The 14,131-nt window shown below is 41.9% G+C and overlaps 1 protein-coding gene and 1 pseudogene across 1 annotated transcript in view; both read left to right on the forward strand.

Moving 5' to 3' along the window:
• Positions 1–14,131, forward strand: part of ANKDD1B (ankyrin repeat and death domain containing 1B) — a 55,844-nt gene that overhangs the window by 13,496 nt on the left and 28,217 nt on the right. The window contains 2 exon segments of the mRNA XM_034655641.1: positions 7,021–7,131; positions 7,226–7,330. Of these exon segments, the coding sequence (XP_034511532.1) occupies positions 7,021–7,131; positions 7,226–7,330 (216 nt within the window).
• LOC109489308 lies at positions 357–1,221 on the forward strand (annotated as a pseudogene).

A 14,131-nucleotide genomic window follows, 5' to 3' on the forward strand; every position in this document is an offset into this window, starting at 1 on the left:
CCAGCGTTCTGGGATCGAGCCCCGCGTTGGGCTCCCTGCTCAGCGGGAAGCCTGATTCTCCCTCTTCCACTCCCCCTGCTTGTGTTCCCTCTCTTTCTGCCTCTCTCTCTGTCAAATAAATAAATAAAATCTTAAAAAAAAAAAAAGACCTGATTGCCAGCAGTCTCTTCTTATTTTGACATTGAAACCCTGATATAGTAACTTTTTAATTTTTAAATCAACCATACAATTTTCTTTCTTTTTGGTATACATTTCTATGAATTTTAACGCATGTATAGATTCATGGAGTCACCACCATAATAAAAATACAGAACAGTTGCATCACCCAGAAAATTTCCTCATGCTGCATCTTTGTAGTCAAACCCTTACCCACCCTGGAAACCACTGACCTCTTCCCCATCTCCATAATTTGCCTTTTTGAGAATGCTGCATAAATGATATCATGTAACATGACCTTTTGACACTGGCTTCTTTCACTCAGCTGAATCTCTCTGAGATTCACTCATATGCATCACTAATTCCTCCCTTTTTATTGCTGAATAGTATTTCAGTATATAGATGTGCCACAGGTTTATTTATGCATTCACCTGTTAAGGACGTTAGAGTTGTTTCCAATTTTTGACTATTACAAATAAAGCTGCTATGACTTTCATGAAGATGGTGCCAAGGGCTAAGAAGGAAGCCCCTCCCCCTCCCAAAGGTGAAGCCAAAGCAAAGAGTTTGAAGGTCAAGAAAGCAGTGCTGAAAGGCATCCACAGTCACAAACAAAAGATGATCAGCACATGACCTACCATCTGATGGCCCATGACACTGCATCTCCAAAGGCAGTCCAAATATCCTCGGAAGAGTGCCCCCAGGAGAAACAGGCTTGACCTGACCACTATGCCATCATCAGGTTCCCCCTGACTACTGAGTCAGGCATGAAGAAAACAGAAGACAACAACACACTTGTGTTCCTTGTGGATGTCAAGACCAACAAGCACCAGATCAAACAGGCTGTGAAGAAGCTCTATGATATTGACAGGGCCAAGGTCAACACCTTGATCAGGCCCGATGGAGAGAAGAAGGCATATGTTCAGCTGGCTCCTGACGATGGTGCTTTGGATGTTGCCAACAAAATTGGGGTTATCTAAATTGAGTCCGGCTGGCTAAATCTAAATGTAAATTTTTTCACAAACAACAACAACAAAACAAATAAAGGTGCTATCAACATTTGTGTACCGGTTTTATGTAGGCATGTTTTCTTTTCTTTAGTATGAAGCCCTAGGAGTGAGATTACTGGGTGGTATAGTAAGCTGTATACAAGAAGCTGCCAGACTGTTTTCTTTAGTGGCTGTGCCTTGCATTCCCAGCAGCAGTGTAACAGAACTCCATTTGTCCCACATCCTCATGGGCTCTTGTAGCTTTCATGTTTGCTCCTCAATGTTTGCCTTTCTAATGCATATGTATTGGCATCTCATTGTGATTTTAATTTTCATTTTTTTTAATGGCTAAGGATTTCCAGCAGCTTTCTTGTGTTATTTACCATTTGTATATTTTCTTTGGTGATGTGTCTATTCAAATCTTTTGAGCATTTTTTTTAATAAGGTTGTTTGTTTTCTTACCGTTGAGTTTTGAGAGTTCTTTATATATTCCGGATACAAGTCTTTTGTTATATCTGTGATTTGCAAATATTTTCTCATACTCTGTAGCTTATCTTTTAACAGAGCGAAAGTTTTAAATTTTGATGAAGTGCAACTTACCTGCATTTTAAAAATGAATCTGGGTGTTGTGTTATATCTAAGAATGACTTGCCTAACTTGTCATGGAGATTTTCTCATATTTTCCTTGTAAAATTTTTAGAGTTGTGTGTTTTACCTTTAGATCTATAGCCATTTTGAGTACTTTAAGTATAAAGTATGAGGAATAGGTCAAGGTTCTTTTTTTTCTTGCATAGAATTGACCAGTTTCTTCACCATTTGACACCAGTGTCACTTCAGTTTTCAACACTTTTGCAGTGCTCTTCCCCACGGGTGCACCATCCAGGGCTGGTCTGAGATCTGGGCAGTGGTTTGCCCCATAGGTCAGCATTCCAGGCCTTTGTCATGCTGTGTAGGGTCTGGTCCAGGTGCAGATAGGGATGAGGCCACACACACAGCTTCATGCGCTCATTCTCTCGAGCTTCCACCTCTCCAGCATCATCACCCCCGCATCCCCCAGCTCCAGGGCCCCACTTCCCCTTTTCCTGGTGTTCCGGCTAGAAAGTCAAGGGTGTGGTTTCTGAGCTCGGCTGTGTGCTTCCCACCATTAGGTCTGCCTCTGGGACTGAGGGTGGAAAATAAGCAGCATGGGTCCCCAATCCATCCACTCTTCTGACCACAGTTCCTTTGGTCTGAGAGGATTTCTCTGTCAGTTTTAGGTGCTTGCCCAGTTAGTGCTGTTGCTACCCCTTCTACCACAGGGTTCCAGCTTTGGGAGTGAGGCGTGCCTGGGACAGGGCCAGAAGAGAATAAAGAAACAGTATTTCCCCTACTTTGTCTGTCCTGTAGGGGCCCCCTTCTGCTCCTTAGACCAGAAAGAGAGGGCTTCTCTTGGAGTTCTTTCTCTGCCCAAAGCACACTTCTGTGACTTACATGGTCTTGAGTTCAGGCTGGAAGGTATGGAAGGAAAAAAACAGAAACCAAATCAGGAAACCCTTTTTGTTTATATTTGGAGTTTTGGTTTACTTCCCAATCTACCTGTTACCATTTACTTCTCAGAGTCCTCAAACAGCTACTCCATGCATTCTGTCTGGAGATTTTAGTCGCATTTGGTGAGAGAGACAGTGTACTTCATCCTATCCCAAATCTTTAACATACAAAGAAGAATTGGAAAGAATTGTACAATAAACACTTACGCATCCATTGCCCAGGTTGATAGCATCTTTTCTTTTAAACAGCATGTCTGAGGATCGCCATGTTTCTAATATATTAAATACACTACTGGTTTCTGTCAGGGTATAAGTCAGTTGTTCCTGAAGTGATGAAGAGATGTTCTACCACCTTATTCTCTTTGAGGCTTTTCCAAACATACATTTGGAAGCTTACATCAGCTTTTTTGTAGCTTGTCCTTGTGAAATGCTGTCAGGTGGGAAATACAGTATCGTGTGTGTGTGTGTGTGTGTGTGTGTGTGTGTGTGTGTATTTATGTTCCAGATGTATCTCTGTACTCCACCTTGAAAGTCTCACTAAGTTTAATATTTCTATAACTAACTTAATTATTCACAGTGGCATTAAAACATAACTAATAAAATGCTTTTTATAATTCAAGCAATGCTGTGTTTGGTCAAACTTTCTTTATCTGGGTCATGAGCCCTGAGTTTGACTTGGCAGATCTGTCTTCTAAGTTCTAACACCTGTTTGCAAAGAGCCAAAAATTGAACCCCTTCACCATCAGTATTTATTCATTGCCTGCTGTGGGTAAGTCTCAATGCCAACTACTGGGGATTTAACAGCATTTATGTTCTTATTACTCAAAGTGTCGTCCTGAGGCCAGAAACACTGGCATTACCTGGGAGCTTGACATGCAAAATCCCAGACCCCACCTCAGACCTCCTGAATCAGACTCTGTGACTTAACAAGATCCCCAGGTGGTTGTGTCAGGAAGCACTGGCATGAGATACAATCCTGCTTTGAGGGTGTACAGTCTATTAAAGGAGCAAGGACCAAGACCATCAACAGAAGGTATCTTTCAAGGTATTGCAAGCTAAGGATCAAATGCATGGCCCGGGAGCTGAGAGCTCCAGGTTCAAAGTCGGTGGCATCTCTGAATTTTGGGAACAGTTGTTAAATGGAGGCTCTTGCTCCAGACATGAATCAGGGATCCCAGGAGGAGAGCAGGCGGTGCATAGAGGGTAATGACAGGCATCAGCTCTCAGAGCTTCTTATCTCTGGGTAGGTACTCCAGTGCATGTGCTTCTCAGGGGAAGCTACTGACCTTAGGACCACACTGGTGATAGGGACAGATCATCCCTGACTGTGAGCCTTTTACGCTTTACAGAGCATTCTGTAGAACTGTGAGTATATGAGAGTGTATTCTGTAGAACCATGACACATGCTCACAGCCTGTCCTAGGCATGTCAGTTTCATGTCACAAGACATAGTTTTATGAACATTTTTTGTGAGGGAATTAACATCTGTGAACAGTGATTCTTTGCCTCTGAGGAATGTTGGCTTCACTTGGAATATATGGCTTCACAGTTTCCTGCTGTTGGCAGTTTGAATTCCTGACTCTTGGATTTTATGATTAGTGTTTAAAATCTTTCAGTGTTGCCTGCTTTGAAATTAGGAATGACCTCTTAGGAAAAAATAGAGCATCTATCAAAGTGTGATTTATCTTCTATCAAAAATATTTCTGACCTCTTTTTTGACCATTTGTGAAACTGGATTTAGTATTTCCGAATAGAGATTGTTAGTTTGTGGAGAAGAGTAATTAAGGAGTGTAATTGTTTTTAGGGCACATTTCTTTTCTTTTCTTTTAATGATTTTTTATTATATTATGTTAGTCACCATACAGTACATCCCCGGCTTCCGATGTAAAGCTCGATGTTTCATTAGTTGCGTATAACACCCAGTGCACCATGCAATACATGCCCTCCTTACTACCCATCACCGGTCTATCCGATTCCCCCACCCGCCTCCCCTCTGAGGCCCCAGTTTGTTTCTCATAGTCCATAGTCTCTCATGTTTCATTCCCCCTTCTGATTACCCCCCCTTCTTTATCCCTTTCTTCCCCTACCGATCATCCTAGTTCTTGTGTTCCATAGATGAGAGAAATCATATGATAGTTGTCTTTCTCTGCTTGACTTATTAGCATTATCTCCTCCAGTGCCGTCCATATTGCAGCAAATGTTGAGAATTCGTTCTTTCTAGGGCATATTTCTTGAAGAACATGATTAGTCCTTGGGAAAAAGTATAGAAATTGGTGAGCATTTTCTGCACATTGGAATTGTAAATATATAAATAGACTTAAGGAGACTAACTCACTGGGTGGTGTGGCAGCTGAAATGTAAATTTTATAGAGTATGTACATTTAAAGCAGGGTTTATCAACAGTGGCCCTATGACATTTTGGTCAAATGATTTTTTTGTTGAGGGGGCTGTTTGGGATTATAGGATGTTTTGTAGTATCTCTGGCTTCTACCCACTAAATGCCAATATCTCCACTTAGCCCCAGCAATCAAAAGTATCTCCAGACATCTCCAAATGTCCTCTGGGGGCAAAATTTTCCCCTCAGTTGAGAACCACTGATTTAGAATTACACCTCATTAATCTGGGACTTCCTTTTCATTTCTCTATATCTGTACTTTCCTGAGAAGAAGAGAATACATAAATGCAGTTTCTAGGGCAGTCAAAGTAAATGCCAAAAGGCAAATAAAAGTGCCCCCCACAGACTTTCCTTCCTTGTTGATTTGGTCATATTGTATATATCTAACAAACCGGTTTCTTGGGTTACAAATATTAGGAGATGCAAATAAGATGTGCTGAGAAGGCTTACTTTTTGGAAGGCACTTTAACAGAGCAATGGATGCTTTTATGACAGAGATAAGAGGAAACAGAAAAGCAGACAGATGAACTTACAGATCAGGAACCTGAGGCTGAGTGTTAACGAGAACACAGGACTTGAAAGTACAAGAGCCAGATTGGAGGTCAGTTTCTTTTGACTCCACAGATGACACTCATGTCTGCTCAATATTACTTCTCTAACTTGGGGACTAGGATACAAGGCCCAGCTTTCCTAGTTTAGCCCCCTCCAATTCCACCTTCCTGAGACAGCCACTGTTAACTGCTGGCTGTTTCCTTTCACACTTTTCTCCTGCTTATTCATGCTACAAGTCTAACTGCCCACAGCATCCCTAACGATCGGTAGGTCCTGATCGAGTCTCTGTCAGCCTATTTGATGCACATGTGCGTGCACAAGCACACCTATGTAATTTTATATAGAGAGAATATTTCAAATGATTTATATATAAACAGGTTTCTTTTTATAACCTCAGTCTCCTTTGTTTTTCTTTTTTGTCCTCCTACCCCTTCTCCAGTAACTACATTTAACAATGCGGAGTATGTGTGTTTATTTCTGCACTTTGGTTCATGCTCATATAGTCATATCTATATTGGAATCGGGCATCTATCTACCTATGTGCCCACCTTAGACAGACATAGATACACATATACACACATGACTTATATTTTTTTCTGCATCTTATTTTTCACATTTAACAGCTACCTCATGGAAATCTCTCCAACTCGGTTTTTATAGCTCTAACTCATTATTTGTAATGGCTGCTTGATGTGATATGACTGTGCCCTAATTTTCTCAGCATTCTTATATTCATAGACATTTACCTTGTTCTCATCTTTAAGGGTTACAATTAATATCCTTGTTTAAGTAATATTAGGTCCTAAAACTCATTTTCAAGGGATAGATTACTAGTAGTGGGATTGTTGATTGAATTGAAAATTTCAAAAGCTATTGCCAGATTGCTGAAACCATAATGGTTCATTTCCACTAAAACCTTAAGAGTGCACCTTTTTTTGGTCCACTTTTTCAATTGGTTTAATTGCCTTCTTTTTGTTGATTTGTAAGAGGCTTCATGTATTAGAATAAGTAACCATTTATCTTTATTAAAATACATTTTTAAAAAATCTATCATTTGTTTCTTGACTTGATCTTCATTCTTTCCATTTATAACTTATGGATCAAGGCACTGTACCTTACAGTCTAGCTTTTCTTCTAATATTTTTGTGTGCTCTTTGTGCGTGTATAGTATGATATAGGATTTAATTTTACTTTTTTCCCCTGTGGAGAACCAGTTGTGCCTGTACCACTTATTAACCGTATTTCTTTTCCCCATAGAATTGAAGTATCACTTTTGCTGTATATTAAATTTTTCCCTATTTGTTAATTTTCAACAATTGAATATTAACTTGGCCTTTGTTGACTGAGATAGTGTGTTGTGGCTCATTCCCGTGATAGATGCTTTTCTTTTCTCTTCTTGGGGAAGCACGGCTTGACAGTAATTCACCTTGCAGCCTGGTGTGGAAGTCTCGAGATCTTGCTCATGCTCATTAGAGCCGGAGCAGACCAGAGGGCCAAGAATCAGATAGGTATGTGGGTCATACCTGGACATCGTTCTCACTGCCCCAGTGCAGGATGGGGAAGTCCTAAGATCACTGTGTAATTATATCCCCTGCCCTGGCTGTCTTCAGGATGGAATGAATGCCTTCCACTTTGCAGCTCAGAGCATTAATGTACGCATCGTGGAGTACCTCATTCAAGATCTGCACTTGAAGGACTTGGACCAGCCTGATGAGGTGTGTTTGCTATAGTAGGACAGATCTATTCATACCCCCACCAAATTCCTCTTTCTTCCTATCCTGCTGGAGCTGCCAAAGCAGCCAGCACAGTCAGACCTGGCCCTATAGCTAGCTCCTCCATCACTCTGGCCAAGGACAGAACAGCTGAGAAGTGTTGGTGTTGGTGGTGGCCCTGGCATCTCATGTGGGAAGGGCAGGAAGTATTGAGCAAGCATCCAGATTCTTTTTTCCCTCTGTTCCCTCATTCTGGCTGATTGTGGACAGTATCCATCCTGTTTTGTATTCAGAATGTATGTTTACATTTTACTCCATTATGCTTGGCCTTTTGGGAGTATATTTGATCCAAGACTATGCAGTAATGGGTCATGGAATGTAATGCAGTATTACTGTATTTGTGTACATTCTTTTTCTTTTCATGAGGAGAGATAGACTAGTAATAGTCACCACCTATTGAGTATTTATTAGTATGCTAGATACAGAGGAAAGCTATTTACATACATAATTTCATTGCGAGGTCTAGGGCCTGGTATATATGGATGCTTAACAAGTCATTGCTGAATGAATGAATTAGCCTGTTAATTCCCATAATTATATACAGAAGGAATTTGCTTATATTTTTTTTAAAGGTTTTATTTATTTATTTATTTGACAGAGCACAAGCAGGGGGAGCAGCAGGCAGAGGGAGCAGGAGAAGCAGGCTCCCTGTTGAGCAGAGAGCTCAATGCAGGGCGATCCCAGGACCCTGGGATCATGACCTGAGCTGAAGGCCGACCCATTATGACTGAGCCACCCAGGTGCCCTGGGTTTTGCTTATTTTTTTGTTTAGAGATTTTATTTATTTATTTATTTGACAGAGAGAGACAGCCAGCAAGAGAGGAAACCACAAGCAAGGGGAGTGGGAGAAGAAGAAGCAGGCTCCCAGCAGAGCAGGGAGCCCGATGCGGGGCTCGATCCCAGGACCCTGGGATCATGACCTGAGCCGAAGGCAGACGCTAAATGACTGAGCCACCCAGGTGCCCCTGGATTTTGCTTATTTTCAAAGGTGATGAATTTGAGGCTTAGAGAAGCTAAGTGTCTTGTCCAGTGTCCCAAAACTGGAAAGTGAGAGGTAGGATTTGAATTCAGGTCTAGCTGACCCCAGTCACCATGCCATCCTGCTGTCCTGTCTCCCTTCTCAGATGACACTGGGCATTCCCTATGTCAGGGAATGTCTTTTCCCTGGAATATCTTCTTCTAGGCTTTTCTTATAGGAGAGCATACCGTGTGAGATTGACATTTTGATTTCAAATGGGACCTCCTTTTCACTGGGCCTAGAACATTATTCTCCATGAAAGGCTCTCCAGAAATTCAGCAGGAATACCTCATTTCATCTCTTGTAAAAACTTTCACATTCTTTTCTGACCTTAGTCTTTTTAAAAAAGATTTTGTTTATTTATTTGACAGAGAGATAGAGAGCACTAGTAGGGGGAGCTGTAGGCAGAAGGAGAAGCAGACTCCCCGCTGAGCAGGGAGCCCAATGTGGGACTTGATCCCAGGACCTGGAGATCATGACCCAAGCTGAAGGCAGACACTTAACTGACTGAGCCACTCAGGCGCCCCTGACCTTAGGCTTAAAAAGCAATAACAACAGTAAGTCTTTCTTTTAAAGAAGTCCATAAATTTTTACTTCTTCTGAGTATGACTGAGCAACTATACATTTACAGCTTGGAGGCAGACAGACTTGAGCTGTGGTCTGAGCCTACATTAGCTATGAGTTTTAGGCAAGTTTTCCAACTGCTGAAAACCTCAGTATGTATAAGGGGTGATTGGGGTGGAGGGGTATTTTGGCTTCCATATAATTTTTTATCAGCAATACCTCCGTGGTTTCATATAGGTGATTGGTATTTCCTCAATTTTATGTAAAAAGGCCTATGCCATTAACTTCATTGGAAGCCATTCCACCACCCCTTTCTAGTCAGACAGTACCCCTAAGCTGTTCCAATGTAGCAATATTGGAACAGCCACTATTGGGACGTTTAAATGAGTTAATGATTATAAAGCACTTAGCAAAGAGCCTAATACATGGTAAGTGCTCACTAAATGATAGTTGTTATAACAATTATTATAGGATAAAATATACTGTCTGATATCCTCAAACTGATAATCATAATCAAATAGCACCTAGTGACACAGTGAGGAAGTTAGATCATTCTGGTTTGATGGATGCTAAGTAGGGATGCGACCTGTGAATGAATTCCACTCAGTTCAATTTAGCAGATATTTGTTGAGGGCCTGTTACTAGGAGACACATGATAGTCTTCCCTTTCGGTGGGCTCTGGCTGATTTCACAGGAGACAGCAGTGTGTGGGGAAGATCGGGTAGGCTGAAGGGGCTCAAAGACCAAAGCAGGATTCTGGGAAGTCTTGGTCATGCCTGCAGCTTCTGCTGCCCAGCAGCCTTGTTGGCCACCATCTCTTTAGCTGGCTCTGGGGTTGTCCTGTCCCCACCCCTTTTCCTCCTTCCCTGTGTTTTGGGAAAAAGGCGGAGGAGCCCTGGCAGTAGAGTGTGCAGACATGTCCAGCTGAGAGATGTGAAAATTAAGATGGATTCAGAGACATATGAGGAATGAGCAAATAATGAGTCCCCTGGCTCATTTAGGGAGAGAAGAATCTCTGAGTCCAATTTTAGATCTGTAAGAAACCTAGATGGATCAATGCAAAAGACAAAGTCTACTCTTTTTCTGAGATCTGTGAGTGTGTCAAGGATGTTGGCAAAACCCAGTAGATCTTGGGATCAGGAGCTCAGGGTGTATTAAATCATCATTAGATTTTTCCATCTGTGTTTGCTTAAACGGATTGTGGAACTAACTGAATGCATTTGATAGAAGTGACTGCTTCACCTTCACAGCTGGCCCTCTTGCGTACTTTCTTATTAGCAGAAAGTGATTGAGAGCCTGCTTACCTGGCCAGCATTGGTAAAATTCTCTGTAGCCCAGATGGAACTCCAAAAGCTAGCAAGGAAAGCCTTCTGGGGAGGAGGTCTTTATTAATGAAAGAGATTTAACTGGTCCCAGGAGAGTGTGGGTGGGGATGGGAGAGCTGGAATACACTGGAAAATATTTTGAGGTTTGTTCCAGCTCCATGGCCTCTCCAGGGGAGAGAGATTAGAGCAGCCCGGAGAAGTTATTGGTAAAGTAGTGTAGATGTTTTGAATCTACATGTAAACTTCCATCTAGAGGTCAAAAATAAGTACTCAATGTTTGGGGTGGAGCAGGAGCAGAGAAAGGAATGGCCTTAGAGTATATGAATACTTGTTGAATGTAAGAGTTCGGTGGTACACTGTTAGGTTGGCTTCAGCTGTAGACTTACGGGAGGAACTTCCATTGGTTCCAAGGACTCTTTATAGCAAATCTTTAGAGATCAAAATGCAAAGAAGCTTCCCTTTTTGGAGGGTTGGGAATAATGAGCATGAGGGGATTTGGGAAGACATATCTTCTTATATGGACTTGAGGCCAGGATTTAAGGGTTCCAGTGAGCGAGGGGAGAACTCACCCCACCCACCCTAGTTCTGTGATGGCATATTTAACACAGCTCCTTCAGCACTTTTCTTTAGAACAGATTTTATTTATTTATTTGAGAAAAAGAGTGTGAGAGAGAGAGCACAAGCCGGGGTTGGGGAGGGGGGTGGCGGGCAGAGCGAGAGGGAGAGAAGCAGGGAGCCTGATGCCCTTGATTCCAGGAACCTGGGATCATGACCTGAGCCAAAGGCAGACACTTAACTGACTGAGCCACTCATGCATCCCTCCTTCAGTATTTTTAAATTCACGGCAATTATTTTTCCCTCTCAAATCTCTAATTATTAAGGAACCTGCTGATTTTCCCCTTATGTGGGGCTCTGTTTTGAGGGTCCCAGTGTAAGGGGAAATGTTGTGGGGAATAGACTTATACACAGGTCACTGGGGGGCTTTGTGCTGGGTTCTCCCTCCTCTCAGAGGCTGTCCTCGGCATCTCTGGGATCGCTGTGGGAAAGGGGGTCAGTTTGGACTTCGGATGGCCATTTAATGGCTGTTTATGAAATTTTTACTGAATTTGTTAACTTGTCGAATTTGATAACCCTACTAATAAACTTAAAAATGAAAAATAATTTCTAATAAACAATTACAATCCCTCCGACTTATTCACATGCAAACAATTTAAATGTATCGAATTAGAACATGTTAGGTTAAATAGACATTGTGTTATCAAGGAAAAAAAGGTAACAGGAATTCTGGCCCCTCCTTATTTTCATTAATTAGGAAAGGGAATCAGGATCCTGAGCTGGGAAGGCATTATGGTTTCTCTGAAACCGGAGCTCTGACGCCAGGTTCCAGTGTCCTGGCTGGAAGATCTCCCTGCCTTGCAGATGGGAGTCAGTCCCGGGGGACTGTACTGGATAGAGGCCAACTTGAACAGCATATAGAAGGGTTCAGTGGTTCAAAAAGGAAGTAAGACATGGTAAGAAACTATATATTAAAAAAAAGAAAAAAAACCACATGTATTTTTTAAAGTTCTTGTTATTTTTCCTAATAACATGTGCTAAGATGGGAGAAAAGATTTATATCTCACTTTACTGCCACTTGATCTTTATGCTACCTTCCGATATGTTTCTAAAATATGGATTACTTTAAATGCTCTTATTTTGTGTAATTTGTCTTGCGCATTTTTTTTTCTTGATGATAACATTTTTAAAGGGCATCTGAAGTTTAAAGTAATAGCTGTTTTCTTGGTGAGGAAAAATATCTCATCTGTGATAACCTCCCATTTCTTAACACACTAGGCTTTTCTTTGGGGGTGAGTCCTCTGTCACTTTGTTTAGCCATGCAGAAATGCAAGTCTTTGTAGCAGCCAAGGGTAAGAGTAAGGCCATTTTATTTTTTTAAGATTTTACTTATTTATTAGAGAGAGAGTGTGTGTGTGTTTGTGTGTGTGTGTGAGTGCAGGAGCAGGGGGAGGGGCAGAGATAGAAGCAGGACTCCATCCCAGGACCCTGGGTTCACAACCTGAGCTGAAGGCAGATGCTTAACTGACTGAGCCACCCAAGCGCCCAAAGAGTAAGGCCATTTTAAAGTTGAACAGACCCCTAGTACTTCTAGTAGTATTTGTCCCCAAACTGCTATGTACTATTTAGACTTTTTTCTATTACGAGTGATAAAAATCCAGTTTAATCTAGATTAATCAATAGAGGTAATTTATTTATTGCTAACTAAAGAGTTTGAGGATATATCTGATTGACTTCAGGCATGGCTGGATCCAGCTCTTTTTTTTTCTTTCTCTCTAACTCTCTGTTGTCTCTGTGTTGACATTATTAATAGATATACTCTCCATATGGTGGGAAACCTGACTCCTAGCAGTTTCAGGATATTCTTATGGATATTCTTTTTTCTTTAAGATTTTATTTAATTATTTATTTATTTGAGTGAGAGAGCGTGCACGCACACACGTGTGTGTGAGCTGGGGAAGGGGCAGAGGGAGAGGGAAAGAATCTCAAGCAGACTTCTTGTTGAGTGCTGAGCCTGACATGGGGCTTGATCTCATGACCCTGAGATCATGACCTGAGCTGAAACCAAGAGTCAGACGCTTAACCGACTGAGCCACCCAGGCCACTCCCCTTACAGATATTCTTATGGACTTTGATTCATAAGAAAGGAAATTCCTCTCATCAGATGTTCATGTATAAATCTCAGGAACAGCTCTTTTTGGCCCTGCTTGAATCATTTGCCCAGTCCTGAACCAATCACGGTGACCAGCATGGGTTAATTGGTCACTTCATGTGGCACTTAAAGCCAGGCAGTTGACAGCACTAAATAGCTAAATGGCAGAGTATATGTGTGTATGATTGAGGAAATTCTCTAAAGGGAAACGAAGCTGCTGTTTCTGGAAGAAAGAAACATAGAGACAAAAGCAGCAGATGTCTACTCTAGGACACAACACCTTCATGTATGATTTATGGTCTCTGGGTAAAGGGCTAACAAAACCCCTTTTGTTTCTGCATGAGAACTTAAACTTTGATTAGCTTTCTGGCTCGGTGTCACTGCAAATAAGTTTAGTGTTGCTTATGATAAAAATGACCCCTAATTAGCAAATTGCATTTGAACTGATGACCTATAAACACCACAGGGGGAATGCCATCCTTTGGGGTTCTCTGAGGGTAGTGACTCTTGTAACTAACTGGGCATGTCCCTTGCGGGGACCTGAAGCTATGCTTGAGGAGTTGTTACAGGAGATATTTGTTCCTGTGGGGCACCAGCCTTCTAAGCCAGGGTGACTCCAACACCTGCCCAGTGTGGATTTGTCACCTTGCAACTGAGCTGTCCCCTGGGGAGGTCAAAGCCAATAGCTCCAGACAGCTGTGTGGGACATGGTATGAAGAGGAACAGCTGACATTGGCAAGCTCTGGTTTGTGTCCTACATCTTCAGAGTAGACTGGTGTTGAGTGTGCCCTGTGATAATTTTGTGATTCTGAAATGCTTAGTTGAAGCCAAAGAGACCCTCTGGTGGGCATTGACGTCACTCTCATAATTCTTTGAGATAGGGTGCTTGGTTTAAGGAAGCCCTCCTAGCAAAAGATGACAGAAGCTCAGCTCCAACTACTTAAAAAAAAAATGGAATTGATTGACTCACTCAGTTAAACACTTCATGCACAGGTAACTTCAGGTATGTCAGAATCCAGCAGCGCCCATGATGTTAGCAGGGCTCTCACCTCTTTTTCTGTTTTTCATCTGTGCTTGCCACTGTGCTGGCTTCATTCTTAGGCAGGTTCTCCTTGGCATGTGACAAAGAG

This window comes from Ailuropoda melanoleuca, chromosome 3 (assembly GCF_002007445.2).
Source record: "Ailuropoda melanoleuca isolate Jingjing chromosome 3, ASM200744v2, whole genome shotgun sequence".
NCBI classification, from domain to species: domain Eukaryota; kingdom Metazoa; phylum Chordata; class Mammalia; order Carnivora; family Ursidae; genus Ailuropoda; species Ailuropoda melanoleuca.